We start from the raw sequence: 18136 nt of genomic DNA on the forward strand, positions 1-18136 counted from the left end.
ACAAATAGACAACCATCAGTCCGTAGAGCCTCCTTTGATCCACACAGGAAGATGATTTGTAAGCTATGGCTTCACAGAGATTACAGCATAACTGTCATTGTCCGTTACATCTGTGGTTAAAACAGCTATTCTTATACAGTCTAATTGTGTAACTACCTGAGCAATTAAATGAACCTCGAAATATGTTTTTCCTCATTTTTCAAGGACTCACAGACCTTATAAGCCTTTCATGTCTGTGCTCATCAATCAACTTTCTTATAACATTTAATTCTGAAAATGTAACGTTGTGGAACTGGAGAAGGTCCTTGAAATATTCTCGATGGCATTTATGATTACAAGTTATCAATAGTCATCTCAGAAGTCTGCTTGTCATTGTCTGGTTCCTCTGCGGAACTGGCTGGGAAAGTGATGTGAAAGGCTACTTCCCCTTTATGGCTGAGGTTGTGTAGGGCAGGTCCAGTGATTGGATATCTGAGTTGTTGTTTTTCCTGCTCCATTAGGACTCTGTTTTCTGCATTTTACATTAGAGAAAAGTATAGAGAAGAGATTGTTTAATGTTTATGTTTACCTTCAAAGCAGTAATTGGTCTGATGCTGCCTGAACATTGCAGGACAGGACACCAAGACCATAGGCATTTGCATAACAGTCATTAACACTGCAACCTTTTTCAAGAGTCATCTACATCCTCATGTTTTCACCCACACTCTTATTGTTGTTTTTTTTTGTTCTCATTTGAGACCTTATTTTCATGTGGTGAGTTGTCGCTTCTCGTAATCTTTCCCACATAGGCCTGCTATCAGTATTTTTAAAATTTTAAGAAACATGCAATAGAGATAAGATGTATTTGTATTTAATAACTTGGGAACACTGTGGTTCTAAAACCTTCCTTTGTGTTTCAGTGGCCTTACCCTACACAACATTAATATTTTCGTCTGTGTGTATGAAGCAGTTTAAACATAAACACATGCTGTGCTCTATCTGTCATTGGTGATGTTATGCTTTACTTAAAAACATTTTGTAGCAGTTACAAAGTATTTTATTTTAGACTTCTTTAAATACAGTCACTGTTAAATTAAGATTTTTTGAGAACTCAACATTCCTGTATTGTTCTACTAACTAAATCAAAAATACAAATACAGTCTGTCGTAGATTTCTTTATGTTTGTCTTGGCCGAACCATGAGTGAAATGACACTTTCCTTGGAAAAGGGTATCACACAAAATTAAGGCAGATTTGTTATAGATAGTCTAAATTAATTTCTGTCTGTCCAGTGAAAAAGTTGTGTAAACCAATCCTGGGCTAGCAGAGCAAATTTACAAATCTGAATGATTATTTTTATGACATGATCTTAATTGATAGTTGACACTGGAGAGAGAAAGGAAACATTGGAGGGCCAGACTTGTGCTCCCGTTTGGACTGAGGGTCCTCATCCACCTTCAGCTCCCGCCAAGCTGAAGGGGAGGTAATTGCACATTATTAATTAAATAGAATTATTGAGTCAATCAGGAGGTTCACATTAAAGTCTGACATATTCAGATGATTAGTTTGAAGAATGAAACTCATTGTGCAACCAAATAACGAAGCAGTCATCAGTTAGATATGACAAACTACACTACCAGGGAGGTTGTTTACCAGAAAGACCATCTGTCTCTCTGGGTTACCGTTTACAGGGCGCTACGTAATCTCGCGATAAATGTCCGGAGGCGAGCTGCACCCACGAGAATGTCGTTTCGCGCGCTGAGCCTAAGCTCCAGTCACATTCTTGATTGACAGCTCTGCTACCCTATGAACGTGATTTCCTTAGAGTAACTCGACCAATGGTGAAGCTGACTTTTTAGAGCAGGCGGGATATGAAAGTCTTGAAGAATAACTCATTGATCAATCTCCAACACGGCATAGAGTTGGTCGTGCAAAGCTTGCATAGAAATTATTTGGGGGAAAACGTGCGCTTTACTTCTTGAACGTCAATTGTTTTCGCTTGGACGAAGAAACAGGTAAACCAGTCTTTTTCTCATGTTATAATAACTTTTAAAATTGTACTCATTGATATCTTCACTCAGTAGCTAGCTTACTATGGTTAGCTAACTTGACAAAGTCCTACCTCGCTTCTGTATGGCTTAACGTACTACATCAAGTTCCCTAGCCAGCCAAAGGTAGAAATCAACATGAATCGAAATTTTTAGTCACCGGGGCAGTTTTCGTGCTGTTGAATGCACTCTGTTTTTTATTGGTTACATACCAGGTGAAAGCTCTCCAACAGTAAGTTGTAACGTGGTTGCTGTAGCTAAGCAATAATGGGTGGGAGATGAACTTGACTGCCGCGAGCTATGAATCCTGTGTTGTTTATCTATAGTGTACCTCCATAATGTGCAGCACATGGTGACATTTCAACTAGCTTTGTCACTCCACCGCTTCCTGTGAAGCAAAACAAATACGCTAACGTTAAACAGATTGCTTATTTTCTTGTTTTTTTCCGTTTTGGCTTGTGATTAGCTTGTGTTTTCGTCTGCATTTTGAATAAAAATGAGTGGTGTCGGTGAAATAACGCCTCTTAGGTGTTCTGTTTTATTACTCATGTTTTGTTCCCCGGTGTTGGTTCATTTCGAGCCAGCAGAGCGAACAGGACCTCAGCTGAGAGCGCAAAAGTAAAAGCCAAGCAGCCGTCGAGCTCGCTCCTCACCACTTAGAGAGAACAAAGCACAGTCCATGCGGGCTAAGGATCGTTTTAATACCAAAATAATCGTTTCCAAACTGCATAGAATGAATTATTTCGGTGTGTTTTATTGTCAGAGAGCGAAGGCACATTGTTTGCTAGCGCTCCCTCCCGTCCGGATGTGCTTGCTTTTAAAAGAACTGGGAGTGGCCTGCAGCTCAGTTTCCCGCACTGTATTTAAATCAGCTTGTTCCCTCCCTTTCTGATATTCTGTTGAAGTGACAGCCCAGTGCTGACAGCAGTACAATACACGGACCACGGACTGGCATAATCATATTTCTGCTACTGATATGACTGATTAATTCTTAAGTAAAACGGCCAAATTTTGTAGTGATGGAATTGGCAGGAAGCAATACGCTTCCACAATGTCCAGAGTGCTGTCGTAAATCAATAATCCAGGGTGTTAAGCGGATCGCTTTGTATGGATAGAAGTGTAAAGATGAGTAAAAGAAAGAGCCTTAGTTACAGTTGCAGGTTCAGAAACAGTGAATTTTTAATTGAGCATTACACAAAGACAAGAAAATTTCTTTTGCATGGTTCACAAGAAACAAGCAAAAAACAATGCACAGTGTACACAAACACAACAGTGCATATTGAGTGAGAGCATGTTGAATTTCAGTGTTAATCCTAAAATTAATTTCTGAATACAGATGAATATCATCTTCAGGTTGTTAAGATGATATTCGTCTGCCTTCAGATATTGTATGCAAATACATGTAATCAATTTTGGTTCAGATCTTAATCAAGACAATAATCATTGTGTGTTTTAATATTCCTCTATTAATGCATGCAACTAGCAGAAAACTGTGCTGCTTCCAGCAGAAAATCCCCAAAACAGAAATTGATACACTGACTGTACTGAAATCTTATCAGACTGTTTATTAGGATTGAGCTATGCATTTATTTCATTTATGACCTTTGTCTAAAATGTTGTTTGCTGAAGATTTCTTCATTGGATGCATATGATAATTGCTCTTAATAGTTGTTATGCAAAGCTTGTTGCTCCTCACTGTTTATAAAGTGCACAAAACTAGCTATCTTGTCTGCCTGAAGTGAAGATGTATACAATCAAATGATCTATCAAACAAGACTAATTACTGTGATTACATACACTGTTTAGTAAAATGATTGCAATGTTTATTGTGGTTATAATGGGTCATGGTTTGGCTGTTTACACAGGGCAGCTGCAATGTGGATTCAAGTGCGCACAATGGATGGGAAGGAAACCCACCGGGTGGATTCCTTGTCCAAACTCACCAAGGTGGATGAACTGCGTGTCAAAATCATGGAGCTCTTCAAGGTGGAGCCAGAGAGACAGAGGCTGTTCTACCGTGGCAAGCAGGTAAGGTGGTAGGATTAAAATCTGATTCAAAGATGTGTCTTTGATGCTTTTTTTGTGGCATTTGTGACAATTAAATTCTGAAAGCCTTTTCAAGTATTCGTATTTTTTAAAAAGGTAGCAAACAGTCAGTCATTTTTTAGGTGAGAGATTAGTTGTAGAGGTGTTTTTATTCAGTCTCGGGTAACATTAAGTCTTCACTATGGGGGGAATATGGGTCATAATTGTACCTCATTCATGATTGCTGCTTTAACATTTACTCATGAACAAAACATAGTTTATAAAATAGAAAACGCGCACTTACTTAAAAGCATTTGATGATTGCAAATTAAAATTTGTTATTTTGAAAAAATACTTTGAGTTAGCAGACACCAGCAGGAAAATGAGTGCCCACTGGAACAAACAAAAAATAAGAAGTGCTGTTTTTCTCCTTTTAACAATGTCAAATATTTTTGTGTTATCAGATGGAGGATGGCCATACCATATTTGACTACAATGTGGGCTTAAATGACATAGTGCAGCTGCTTGTTAGACAGAAGGCGCCCCCTGTTGATGTCGTCAAAAGTAAGGACAAAGAAGCGGAGCTCTCTGACTCTGATTCTGGTTGTGGGTCAACCCAGAGTGAGTCTGACAAGAGTTCAACTCACGGCGAAGTAGAGGGTCAGACCGCTGGCACCTCTTCCCAGACAAACACCCCTGAGCTCATCGATCCGGGGTTTGGATTTTACAAGGTGGGTTTTAAAGCTTGTATTTGTAATCAAGTTAAGTGTTTATATTTAGTGGTTACAGGTTACTTTTGGTATGTGAGGGACGTGGGAAATCGAATATTTCTGTCAGGGGTAGGTGGTGAAAGGCTGTAGTGTACGACATGCGTTCAGCACAGGTTGGGTCAAATGACGTGTTGACCCAATGAGATCAACGGCCAGTGTGTCTAATATGCTGCATTTTGTCACCTGTCACTGCTGATTGCATCCAACGTTTCTTATGCTTTTGGACATGTTTGATTTTGAGGTGATTTTATCTCTCACTCTTGGTTGCTTTACATTGTCATGCTCAGTTGTGAAGACCACTTTGTATTAAGGGAAGGGTGTGAATAAATGAAAATACAGTGGGATGCTTTTGCCACCCTTCACTATAAGCAGGAAACATCCATTCTCCAGAACTGCCTGTCAGATTGTCAAATAACTTTGGAAACTCACATTTCCTTATATGTCAGAAAATTTCTGTAACTTTCGGAAGCAGATGACCATTCTTGTCCACTTCATGCAGTGAATAGTTAGCTCTGCGGAAGTGACAAAGGATCTTCAAGGTGTTGCCAAAGGGCCACACAACCTCCAGTTGTCCAAATTCACCATGACGGTGCAAGTAAAATGCAGCAGTTTTGTGTGCATGGCCACAATAATATTTGCAAAGTACCAAAACTGAGGTCTGTGGTATCCTGTATTTTGGCGCCTCTGCCGACTCCCTGTTGGATGATCTTTTTTATTTTTGTCCACTTCATTGCCCAACTAACAAGAATGAGATGGCTGTTCTTATGAATACTTTGCACTGATTTCCAAATAGATGAAATCTGGATAAAGTGAGGGCATTGTGACTGGAATGTGTTCTGTCTCCATTTCTTCTCCATTGTGGAAGTGTGTAATTTGAACCCATGTTTTGAAATTCTGTGTGTTTATAAGGATGAAGGCTTGACAAGACTTGATGTTCAGAGGAGCCATTTCACAGGCCATGTTGGTTGTTTTACTAACTGAAAAAAATGGCAGCCTATGCAATGTCCCTGAAGATCCTTCTAACTTTTTTGTCTGTGTGTTTGAAGATCAATGAGCTGGTTGATGCAAGGGACTTGAACATGGGGGCGTGGTTTGAAGCCCAGATTGTCAATGTCACCAAGACAGCAAAGACGCCTAAAGAAGAGGCCGCGGAGGCACAGCCAGCAGAGGAGGAGATACTTTACCATGTTAAATATGAAGAGTAAGAACCCCTTTTCTGTTGCTTGGGATCAATTTTTCCAAAGATGTTCTTTCCACAGTAAACGTTCAGATAAGGTGAGTCCTGTCTTAGAAAACTGTCAGTATATAATGATTCTGAAAATCAAGTTATGTTGAGCCCAGCTGACATTACAAACATAAACATCTATAAATAATTATCCACCTACAATGTAGAGCTTTGTTTTGGTTGTCAGGAAGTATAGTTGCAGAATAAAAAACTTGTGATAGTAAAAGTATTTGTTCATTATAAATGGTGGTGGGATACCACTGGAACTTCCCTGGAGCTTACTCTGGGCTTGACCCAGGCAGTTCAGTTAACATGGTCACCAAAGTTTGCTCAGTAAAATACTTATTTTATTCAGTGAGACAGGACAGTTCAGTCACAACGGTTTTCTCCCCTGTGGAGAGATACTTCTGGATAAGTGTAGTAGACTAGAAGGTAAAGCACTAATTTTGACCACCAAACAATATCATCAGCTGGAGAGCAAAATTTATATACTTTACAAATGTAAAACAACAACTTCCTGCTGCTCATTCGCACTAAGGGCTTAAAACGGATTCACATGGAAGGATTTGCAGGACTTTGGGTTTGTATCCCTAACAGTTGAAGCACTGTGGTATACCATGCCCTCCTGGAAAGGCGCTCTTGTGTTTGAGCTTGCAAGTGTGTTAGTGTTGGAGGAACATTAAGTGATCTGAGTGGTGTAGCTGTTCCAACCTGCTACACTTTCATACATACAGTTATGTTCTAGGTGGAAATGTAGGAAGCACCTGTAGTGGTGTGTGAGTTGCCTCTGAACTGCAGACTGATATCACATTTACGATCACAGCTACCCAGAGAATGGGGTGATTCAGTTGCTGGCCAAGGATGTTCGTCCGCGGGCCCGTACAGTGTACCAGTGGCACCAGCTGGAGCCAGGAATGATCGTTATGGTCAACTACAACCCAGACGACCCCAAGGAACGTGGCTACTGGTACGATGCTGAGATCCAGAGGAAGAGGGAGACACGCACCCTGCGAGAGATCTACAGCAAGATTATCCTTGGGTAAGGGCTTTGTTGCATGTTACGGTTTGTTAGTAGCATTTTGTGGTAGCACACAGAGTAGAAAGAACCCCCACAAGTCAAATATCTGCTCCACTTGCTGCAGTGACAGGTGATCAGCATCTTGTGGTCCTATATTTATCTATATATCAAAGTTTGTTTTGGTTTTTGGATGCCACAGTAGCAGGTGGGTAGATACAAATTTCCTGCCGTGGTATCAACGTGGATGGCAGAATATGTTACTATGTACTGGTAACATTTTAACTTCTTGTTGTGTTCACCTGTCTGTGGATTTGAATCTCCTTTATACCTGGAGAAATAAAGGTACATTTGTCTCTCTGTTATGTATATTCCCTTACTTTTTATAGATGTATTACATTCACTGCAGCATTTCTGTCTGTTTTCTATTATCTCTAAGTTTCATGCTTCATTTGCAGTGATGCTGGTGACTCTCTCAATGACTGTCGGATCATGTTCCTGACCGAAATCTACAAAATCGAGGAACCTGGTTCTCTGAGTGACACCCCAGCTGGATCTGAGAGTCCACTAAAAAGTAGGTTTGATGATTTAAATGTTAAAATTGTTATGTAAGAAGTTGATTGGTACATATGAAACCTGCCCTATCCCATCCAAATTAAAATGCTTTATAATGAAATACAAGATATAGAGTGATTAAATGTCTGTATTCTGCAGGATCAAATGGACCCGAGTGCAAGCACTGTAAGGACGACCCCAAAAAAAACTGTCAGTGGTGTAACTGCCATATCTGTGGCATCAAGCAGGATCCTGACAAGCAGTTGCTGTGTGATGAATGTGACATGGCCTATCACACTTACTGCCTGAACCCTCCACTCACCTCCATCCCAGAAGACGAGGACTGGTCAGTAGGATCAGATGCCCAAATTTGTGAATTTTTTCAGCTACATTCAGATGCATGTATGACTTTTGTATGACATGTTTGAATATAAATTTGTTTGACTATAATATTTGAAATTTGTTTATTATTAAATATACCATTACTACTGATTATGTTGATGAAAGAAGACCTTGTCATTGTGATACAATTGTGACCTGAAGTTTAGCCTGAATGATGCAGAGTCTGTTTTGTTGCTCAGAAATCAGCAAGACACCCGAATTCCAGGTCATCTTAATCATCACTTGTGTTATTGGTACGTGTACTTGGTTTGACCTGTACACTATGTGTGATACTGTTTCAGGTATTGCCCAGGTTGCCGTAATGACACCAGTGAGGTTGTATTGGCCGGAGAGAAGCTTAAGGAGAGCAAGAAGAAAGCTAAGATGGCTTCTGCCAGCTCCTCCAGCCAGAGGGACTGGGGCAAGGTGAGTGTTGACACAATGCTGCCATACAGTCAGTCTTACTTAATGCAGAGGTACAGAAACAGCTGTAATCATATTTAGAATTGTCATTTTAAATTGAAAAAGCAGCTTTTAAAATGAAATCACCAACAATGAATGTTTTATATCAAGGATGATTTTTACAAACATTTATATTTATCTGCACTGGTCACAGTACATACAGTATGTTGTTAGCATGTCTTTGTAGACAACTTGTGGCCATATCGTCCTTGATGTTGAACACCAACATCTTCAAATACAAATGATGTACTCCTCCCCTCCAGGGAATGGCCTGTGTTGGTCGAACCAAGCAGTGCACCATCGTCCCGTCCAACCACTATGGCCCAATCCCCGGCATCCCCGTCGGCTCCCTGTGGAAGTTCAGAGTGCAGGTGAGCCCATACAGCTGGAGAGTTCAAACCTGTTGTTGAAGAAACTGCATAAACAGTACAATGGGTTTGTGGTCATTTGTTCCAATGGCCAGCAATAATGTTTCAATTCTTTGGCTCTCTAGGTCAGTGAATCTGGTGTCCACAGGCCACATGTAGCTGGGATTCATGGCAGGAGCAATGATGGTGCCTACTCTCTGGTCCTGGCAGGAGGTTATGAGGATGATGTGGTATGTTTTGTCTTTTTCTTTAATGCATACATATAATATTTGGGGATGGGATGGACTGACATGCAATACATGTCAGGTGCACAAAATGGTAAAAGTACAGTCTAGGCACTCAGGATGAAATTCGGTATTCAGTAACTTCTAGATGTTGCCTAACGGCCACACAACCTCCAGTCCACCATGGAGACCTGGAAAAAAGAGTGCAGAAACACACAAGAGGCGACGCTCAAGTACACCATTCATATAAACGAGAGAAAAGAAAAAAGCACACTGAGGGCAAGAGAGACAAGAGGAGAGGCTGAATCTCCTGGACGGTGAAGATTCAAAAAAAAGATTCTGGAATGAGAGCAGAGAGAGATCCCATGAAGCTGCTGCTTCATGCCTATTTTCAGGGGAATGTGAACCATGTCACAAATGATGTACAAATATTTCTCAAGTAAAGTGGATTAGATAATGTTTGGGCTAATTTTGCTTTCAATAGCCATCAACCGGTAACTAACTGGTACATCTTTTTTGTACTAAGGAGCATGCTGGACTGTGTCTCCCTGTCCCAGACAAACGGGAGAAGTTCCAGTCAAATATTATCTGATTATGGACCCTATTTTTGCTTTTTTGTGTCTAAGTGACTAATGGAGGCAGCAATTTTTGAAATTGGTCCAGTATTGAGTGTGAGGGCTTCAGCTGCCAGCTGTGAAACAGGCTGTGATGTTAATTCCTTCATGTGTTTGTGCATTGTCTAAGTATGTCCACTAAAAGTGTTTGTTTTTTCCACTGAGTGGCTCAGGTTGTTATTTTAATTGTTTTACAACATTATTGAAAGGAACCCTACAGGGAGACTTTTTGTTAAACTAGAAATGGCTGCTATATTGCTCTTGCCAATGCATTACCATTCACAGGAAATGGTCATTTTGTCAACCCTGTATGTGTTTCTGTTAACTTAACCAAGGGTTTAGTATCTGCTACCTTCTCTGCGGTCTTAATGTGTGCAATATTTGATGTGTCTCACGTTGTAGGATGATGGTAATGAGTTCACTTACACTGGCTCTGGAGGACGAGATCTTTCTGGGAACAAGAGAACTGCAGAGCAGTCATGTGATCAGACTCTTACCCACATGAACCGGTATGAATGGATATAACATACTATAACTGCCTTTTAATCAACAGGATTTCTGAATTATCAGTTTTTGCTGCATTTGTTTTTGTGTATCTAAATTGTCTGGTTCTCACCAGAGCGCTGGCTCTCAACTGCAACGTCCCTGTCAACGAAAAAAATGGAGCTGAATCCAAGAACTGGAAGGAAGGCAAACCTGTTAGAGTCGTACGTAGCTGCAAGGGCCGCAAGCACAGTAAATACTCCCCTGAGGAAGGAAACCGATATGATGGAATATATAAGGTATGTGGAAACACTGAATGTGTTTCTGTATGTGCTGTGGAGTTGTCAAACTGGCTGAACAGTTTTGCTAACTATTGAACTACTAATCAAGGGGTGTGACAGTCAGTTCATTACATTGATAAAGTGAGTGATTCAACTGCGAAGATCTTCTAAAATGTACAAATAGAATGAATTGGTTGGCCTTCACAGAACTGCCAGCAACTACTTCTAGTTCAAATAACTTATATTTGACTTGATGGTAAGGTGACTTTTACTCTGTCATTGACTTTTTTCAGGTGGTGAAGTACTGGCCAGACAAGGGCAAGTCCGGCTTCTTGGTCTGGCGGTATCTGCTGAAGCGTGATGATGATGAGCCTGCACCATGGACCAGAGATGGCAAGGAACGCATCAAGAAGCTCGGTCTCACAATGCAGGTACAGATGATCATTCACTGTACATTATACCAAGAGGGGTTTTGTATACAAACTGTCCAGTGACTGTGTTCTCAGTGGTGTTGGGATGTGAACTTGTTTTTACTGAAAATAAACTGACAGCAGAAAAGTCCTTAGCCCCCCTTTCGTTTTTTTATGCAATAAAAATTAAAAGCTTTTTGTAGTTTGAGTAGAAGAATAAATTGTTAAATGAATAAAAACAATTGCCTTACTTTATAAGCAAATTCTGAGCTTAAGCTTGGACTGACACTCTAACATGCTAATGTTAGCATGGTTTCTCAGCATTATGCTAACACTATGTACACTCACATTCAGCCTGTTAATATTCATTCATTTTTAGGTGATGCGTGGTAAATGTGGGAGTGTTAAGATCTACTAGTTTTTAAAGTCCATGTCGAGCTCCTCAAGGACACGTGAATAAGCATGCAAATGCTGATTGGTAACAATAACATAGCTTGAATTAAATGGACTTGATCTTGTTCTAGTATCCTGCTGGTTATCAGAAAGAGAAAGAGAACAAAAATGAAGTGGAGGAAGAGGCCGCAACACCCAGCAAGGCAAAGAGGAAGAGAAAATCTCAGGGCAGTGGTAAGTTCTCCGTGCATGTTGGGTTTTTTTTTTTTTTTTGATTATGTAGTATTCAACAGAGGTTCTTCGTAGACTGCTGCATACCTAAGCATAATCAGCAACCTTTACGCTCACTACTCCTAAGTGTGTTTAAAATGTGTTTCTTTGTCAGAATCCTCCCACACCTCACCAGCCAAGACAAAGAAAATAAAGGTGGAAGTGTACAAGCTTACCAAGGTGCAGAAAGACCTCATCAAGAATGATGAGGCAAACAAGAAAGTGTGGGATGAAGCCATGGAGTCACTGTCACTTGGACCGGTAAGGATGGATGGGATGCAGTTAGTTGAGCTTGGGTTTTCTAAACCACTTCAACACCTTTTTATTGTGACATTAAGGCAGTAATTTGTGATAATAAATGAGTGGTATACAGTTGAATAGAAGCCCCAGCATACCAGTTTTACTATAAGCAAATGCTCAATGCTTCACATTTGTAAGTTCACACACTTATAAAAATGTGCAGAAGGCGTCGTCTGTCAATAAAAGCTGCTGAGCTTTAAACCTCTTGCTCTGAATAGTATAGAACAGTTTGTAATGTATTTTCACATGTTTTGTTTCTGCAGAAATTTTTGAACAAAGTTGAGGAAGTTTTCCTCTGCATTTGCTGCCAAGAGGTGGTCTATCAGCCCATCACCACAGAGTGCCAACACAATGTCTGCAGGGTAAGAAATCATTCTGCACACAACACCTCATTATGACAATGTGAAAGGTTTTTATTTGAAATGTTTTTTTTTTTTTTAATAAATTTGCAAAAGAAATCACATGTACATAAGTATTCAGACTGCTCAGTACTTCGTTGATGTACCTTTGGCAGCCATTCCAGCCTCAAGTCTTTTTAGGTATGATGCCATATGCCTGGCACACCTATCTTTGGGCAGTTTTGCCCATTCCTCTTTGCAGCACCTCCCAAGCTCCATCAGGTTGGATGGAAAGCGTTGGTGCACAGCCATTTTCAGATCTCTCCAGAGATCCAGAGATGAGATCGGATTCAAGTCTGGGCTCTGGCTGGACCACTCAAGGACATTCACAGAGTTTTCCTGAAGCCACTCCTTTGATATCTTGGCTGTGTGCTTAAGGTTGTTGTCCTGTTGAAAGATGAACTGTCGCCCCAGTCTGAGGTCAAGAGCGCTGTAGGGGTGGTGGTGGCCTGGTGATGAGCAGTGCCTGGTTTCCTCCAAACATGACGCCTGGCGTTCACGCCAAAGAGTTCAATCTTTGTCTCATCAAACCAGAGAATTTTGTTTCTCATGGTCTGAGAGTCCTTCAGGTGCATTTTGGCAAACTCCAGGCGGGCTGCCATGTGCTTTTTACTACGGAGTGGCTTCCATCCGGCCACTCAACCATACAGGCCTAATTAGAGGATTGCTGCAGAGATGGTTGTACTTCTGGAGGGTTCTTCTCTCTCCACAGAGGAACTCAGGGTGACCATCGGGTTCTTGGTCACCTTCCTGACTAGAGCTCTTCTCCCCCGATCGCTCAGTTTAGATGGCTGGCGAGCTCCTGGTGGTTCTGAACTTCTGCCATTTACAGATGCTGGAGGCCACTGTGCTCATTAGGACCTTCAAAGCAGCAGACATTTTTCTGTACCCTTCCCCAGATTTATACCTTGAGACAATCCTGTCTCAGAGGTCTCCGGACAATTCCTTTGACTTCATGCTTGGTTTGTGCTCTGACATGCGCTGTCAAGTGTGGGACGTTATATAGACAGGTGTGTGCCTTTCCAAATCATGTTTAATCGGCTGAATTTACCACAGGCGGGCTCCAATTTAGTTGTAGGAACATCTTAAGTATGATCAGTGGAAACAGGATGCACCTGAGCTCAATTTCTTGTTTTTCAATTCATGGCAAAGGCTGTGAATACTTATGTACAAGTGATTTCTTAGTTTTTTTATTTTTAATAAATTTGCAAAAATCTAAAATGTGTGTAGAATTTTGAGGAAAAAAATGAATTTAATCAATTTTGGAATAAGGCTGTAACATAATGAAATGTGGAAAAAGTGAAGCGTGAATATTTTCAGGGTGCACTGTAATTAAAATACGAGGAGCAGGGAAAGCATTAGAAAGTCACTTAAAAAAAGACTTTATTGTATTGAGTTTCTAAATCATACCTCTTCAATGGGAGAAGGATGTTTTCAGGTAATTATATATGACCCTGAAGATGCCTTTCATTTTATTGTGTTGGGGTTATGAAAGTTAACTTAAATTTAATGGTAGTATAGTAGCTTTTGGTCTATCAACACATCCCTACCTTACACCCAACTCTGAAGAAATGTCACTGAAACTGTCAAATGGCATTCTGAAGAATTCATGAAGCAACAAAATGAATCTTAAAATCACAAATTGGAATTTATGTATTTTTTCATGTTTGTTTTTTTTTTTCCCCTCTACTCCAGGAATGCCTTCAGCGGTCCTTCAAAGCAGAGGTGTACACCTGCCCAGCTTGTAGACACGACCTGGGCAAAAACTACTCCATGGCTGTCAACAAATCCCTGCAAGACATTCTAAATCAGTTTTTCCCAGGATATAGCAATGGGCGATGATTATTGGTTCTGCCTACTCAGTCCTAGACGAAAAGCGACGTAAACTGTAAGGGGAATTTTCAGTAGAGGCAATAAAGAATCAGTTTCTCTTAATATATTTTTTGTGATTTATAAAACTACATTTTTTGTAGACTTTGGTGCTACAATTTTTCACCTTTCACTGCCATGGTGTGTAGTTAACTATAAATTGAAAGTTCCTTTGTAACTGTACCATGACTCCGTTAATACCTTGAACAGTGATTTTACTCCCAGCGTTTTGTTCCATTAACTAATGCTAATGTTATCCATAATGTTAAATGTTACTTTTAACTAAATCCCTCCATGTCTAGCACTCCTAAAGAGGACATTGAGTCAAAAGTGGTTTAGACATTTGCTGAATTTGGTTGGAGATTCTTTTGTCCACGGCTGTTATTAGAGTGTGGATCTTAGCTGGTCTGCTGTTTGGCTGTGGTTGGTCGTCATTTTGGTGCAGTTTCATTTTATCTGATCATGCAGTTGGTGGTCTATCTTCGAATCTGACCTTGAGAGCCCTGTTATGTCTCCTGTAGCTATGTACTTGTCTCACTGTTCTTTTTTTTAATCTCCTGATTGTTGTTTGTCTCACTGTTTACCCAATGCAGGGGTTTTTTTTGTTTTTTTTTAATCAATCGATTAAAACTAGACAAACTGTCAAGTCTTGCCAGGCTTCAAAATATGACACTTTGTCCTGGCATGATCAGGCGATTGAAATTGCACTAACATGACATTCTTTAACAAAAGAACTCTATAAATGTAGTTGAGATCTAACATACGATCACAAACTAAACCAGTTAAAGTTTTTGAGTTTTCTGCTCTTTAGCAGTCTGAGAGAAAGTGTCTTCTTGGGGAGTGGTGTCATCAAACCTGTGTATTAGTTCCTCAAATATTTTCACGCAGTGATGTCATATTTGTATTTGAAATGTGTGAAAGTTGATATAAAAGTTACTGTGATTTTTCAAAAATGAAAATTGAAAGCTAATCACGATAGATTTTAAAAGACATTATATTCTGTGGTCTAGAATTGGATTTCCTCTGTTTTGAAAAGGTTCACTTTGATGAAGTCCAAAGAAACAAGTGCTTAACCAAGAGTGTAATGTAGAACACCCCCCCCCCCCCCATCTAGATCTTTAGACGTTGTCCCTGACACTGAAACCTAATTGAGTCTAGAAACTTTTTTCATATTTTTTGCTAAAATTAAAATTTGTACTTCATGTTTTTATAATCTATTACTGCCATTTGTGGGTGGGGTGGGGTGGGATAGGGTGCGGGGAGCTGTTTAGTCAGAATTTTTTTTTTTTTTGTCTCCTGTGGTCACTTGTAAAACCTGACCTCATTTTATAAAAACAAGATGCTGGCATTAAGTTGAAATGTCAAGGAAATTCCCCACACTGCTCCTGAAATTTGATACTGATTCAGCTAAATTATCTGAATTTTTTTATATATTACTTATACCTATGCCTTTGTCTTTTATGAATATTTGGTGTTGAATTTCAACAGCAGTGTGTGACAATGTCCATCCTCATGCCAACATTTGAGTTTTATTGGAGAGACAAAGATTTGCATCGACTCAGAAATGTATATTTTCAGAAATTGTATAATTTTTGGTCCGTTTTAGTTTTGATATTTAGTTTTAGAATTGCTTGCACATGTTTGGTGCAAATATTTGTCAATACATTTTCAGTGTTACTCAATAAAAAAGTGAGAGGTATTTTGTGTTTTTGTTTTTTTTCTTTTTTTGTTGTGTGGGGGGTAGCAGCTTTGTATCAATGAAAATTGAATTGCAATTAATCTTAATGTCCCACACCTGTCTTGAAAGTTTTAGCTATGACCTTGAACAAAGTAATGAACTGGTTGTGCCTTATAGTGATAGAGTTCACGTACAAAACTGATTTTTAAACTTGTTTATTATTTTTAAAAAGGTAGAACTTCAGGCAAACTAAAACAGGACCAACCATGATATTCAGCGTTTTGGACTAACTCATGAACACAGACAAGAATCATGAGGATTCTGGTAAAACGTGTCTTTCACTGGGGGTATTTTATTTTTCAACAGGACATAATAGCCTTTAGCGAACCCGGCAGTGTCTACGTGAGAGGCGTGCACATTGTATTTCTACGAGCACCGAGGACAAGTTGTCGTGAGCGCCTATTTTCATTGGTTAATTTCTGACTCCATAACCGTGTAAACCAACCATATCGTTGAGCTTGTGACCAAGAACGCCATCTTCCTGGTGATTCAACCAATCGCAAGGCACCGTTTCTGAAGTGGGTGTAACTCCAAATAGCTTCAGTCAGCTTGCTAATGCTAGAAGAAAATCGATCCCGGGAATTTTTACCAAACGAAACCAAATCGGTTGAACGAAACAGAGAGGGCACTACTTAGCTGCAGGAGGTAATATGTCCCAAACTACATTCATTTTGTTCAATTACAAAGACCTTATTCTCGTGTTGTAGTGATGTGTGGTGTCTGTCGTCGCGGTGTTTTGTTTTTTCTAAATGCAGATATGGAAGTAGCTAGCTAGAAGCTAGCGTATGTTAGCTAAGAACACATAAACGTTAAGATACGGTGATGTGTAGTTCTGTATGAACGGTTGTTTTGCGTATTGGTACACACTGGGTGGATACAATTGCAGGTTCATGCGAGTTCTACATTTTACATACATTTTGAAGCGCGTCATCTTAGATTAAATGTTAACAGTTAATGTCTGTTGTGCAGAGCCATCGTCGCCTTTAGCAGCAGCAGCAGCAGCAGCCTGTCAGCTCCTTTAAATCGAGCAGCGTCGTTATACTCTCACCAAGCCGGAGAAACGAATGTAGCTAGACAAATGCAATTTTTAAGTATTAGCGTCTCAGTATTTATTAAGAAAGCAGCAACCTGCACTATTGGCACAAGTTCCAGGCCCAGATGGACTTAAAGGGGGTTGTGTAGGCCCCTTTTTGTTATGGTTAGACAGCTGGGGGTCATGTGGCCTTCCATCACCCGAATAGGTCAGTACCGGTTAGGAAGAGGGTCCTTGCTTGCGAGATAACGTTACAAAATCTTGCATGCGTGACTGTTGATTGTTTGGCGTTAAGTGAAAGTAGTTGTTGTTATAATTATTACATAATATTTATTGTTCTTTCTCAGCCCATCAGAAGGAAATGGCATTGTGCTGGAGTGATTTATTTACAAGTGTCATTTAAATTTAGCTAAACATTCCCACCTCCCCTCTTTTCATTTAGCTTCTTAAAACCTGACTGTACTTTTGAGCTGACAGCATTGTGTCCTGCACTCCAGGGTGTTTGTGCTTCATGCAAATTACCTGTTGAATTGTCTCCAATTTGCCTCGCCTTGTAGTAGGAACTCACAGTAAAAGTAAGAAACGACCTTTCAGCTAGCGTTGCTTTAAGCTAGTGGGTGGCTGACGTGCTGCTTGCAATACATATTTAGGGATGTAGCAGTATTTGTGTGTGAGTGTGTTTTATGTATTTGTTTAAACCAGAAACAGAATATGGCACTCTCCAAACCAAAAAATCAAATGCAGATATACAGTGGGTTAATGTGTGTTTACATGCCTACATGATTTTAGCTTAAAAATACTTACATGCATCTTCAAGCTAAAATCTTGCAGTAAATCCACATGTAATTATTATATCCATCTATATAGTCAAGTCTAACCAGTCTATTTGGCTGTGTGGTTAAGTGCACCAGTGTCATTTAAGTTCATCTTCAAAGTGGTCTTGTCACTCCTTTGTGTGGAACAAACAATTTATTGTCACCTTTATGTTTGGAGATGGGACATAAATTGTTGTGTCTTTAATGCACTGCAGTTCTCTTTTGACGGATTTGGGGTCTTTCAAGAGCACAAAACAATGTCTTTTGGTGAAAATACTCAACTTGATTCTCCCTGCTGACAAAAGCTGTCGTGTACCTATTAATGAAGTTATCATTATTGATATGCTATGATTCAGCTAATAATAATAATAGCATTATGATAATGATGATTATAAAAATAGCATAATATAATGATAACGATAGTCGTTCAATCAACCTGCCGAGAGTTACAATACACTGAGAGCTAGATGATAAGATTAAA

The 18136-nt window shown here is 39.8% G+C and overlaps 2 protein-coding genes across 2 annotated transcripts in view; both read left to right on the forward strand.

The window, feature by feature from the left end:
* The first annotated feature begins 1875 nt into the window (after positions 1-1875).
* Positions 1876-15306, forward strand: uhrf1 (ubiquitin-like with PHD and ring finger domains 1). Its single transcript, XM_041935323.1, has 17 exons — positions 1876-1993; positions 3892-4054; positions 4516-4782; positions 5868-6022; positions 6870-7085; positions 7520-7635; positions 7776-7962; positions 8300-8423; positions 8723-8830; positions 8953-9057; positions 10068-10174; positions 10285-10447; positions 10723-10860; positions 11364-11466; positions 11618-11763; positions 12066-12164; positions 13896-15306. Exons 2-17 carry the CDS (start codon positions 3902-3904, stop codon positions 14040-14042), a joined length of 2334 nt encoding a protein of 777 aa, XP_041791257.1. The 5' UTR covers positions 1876-1993; positions 3892-3901; the 3' UTR covers positions 14043-15306.
* A 1029-nt stretch (positions 15307-16335) lies between these two features.
* The window catches only part of kdm4b (lysine (K)-specific demethylase 4B), a 48544-nt gene continuing 46743 nt past the window's right edge, over positions 16336-18136 (forward strand). The window contains exon 1 of the mRNA XM_041935549.1: positions 16336-16452. The gene's annotated coding sequence lies outside the window, so the exon portion shown is untranslated. The remainder of the gene's footprint in view (positions 16453-18136) is intronic.

This window comes from Chelmon rostratus, chromosome 4 (genome assembly GCF_017976325.1).
Source record: "Chelmon rostratus isolate fCheRos1 chromosome 4, fCheRos1.pri, whole genome shotgun sequence".
NCBI classification, from domain to species: Eukaryota; Metazoa; Chordata; class Actinopteri; order Chaetodontiformes; family Chaetodontidae; genus Chelmon; species Chelmon rostratus.

Coding starts and splice junctions, on each gene's coding strand:
- uhrf1 (XM_041935323.1), top strand. CDS start 3,902: ATGTGGATTCAAGTGCGCACAATGGATGGGAAGGAAACCCACCGGGTG. Junction 10,861..11,363: donor AGCTCGGTCTCACAATGCAG/GTACAGATGATC, acceptor ATCTTGTTCTAG/TATCCTGCTGGTTATCAGAA. Junction 11,467..11,617: donor GAGAAAATCTCAGGGCAGTG/GTAAGTTCTCCG, acceptor TTTCTTTGTCAG/AATCCTCCCACACCTCACCA.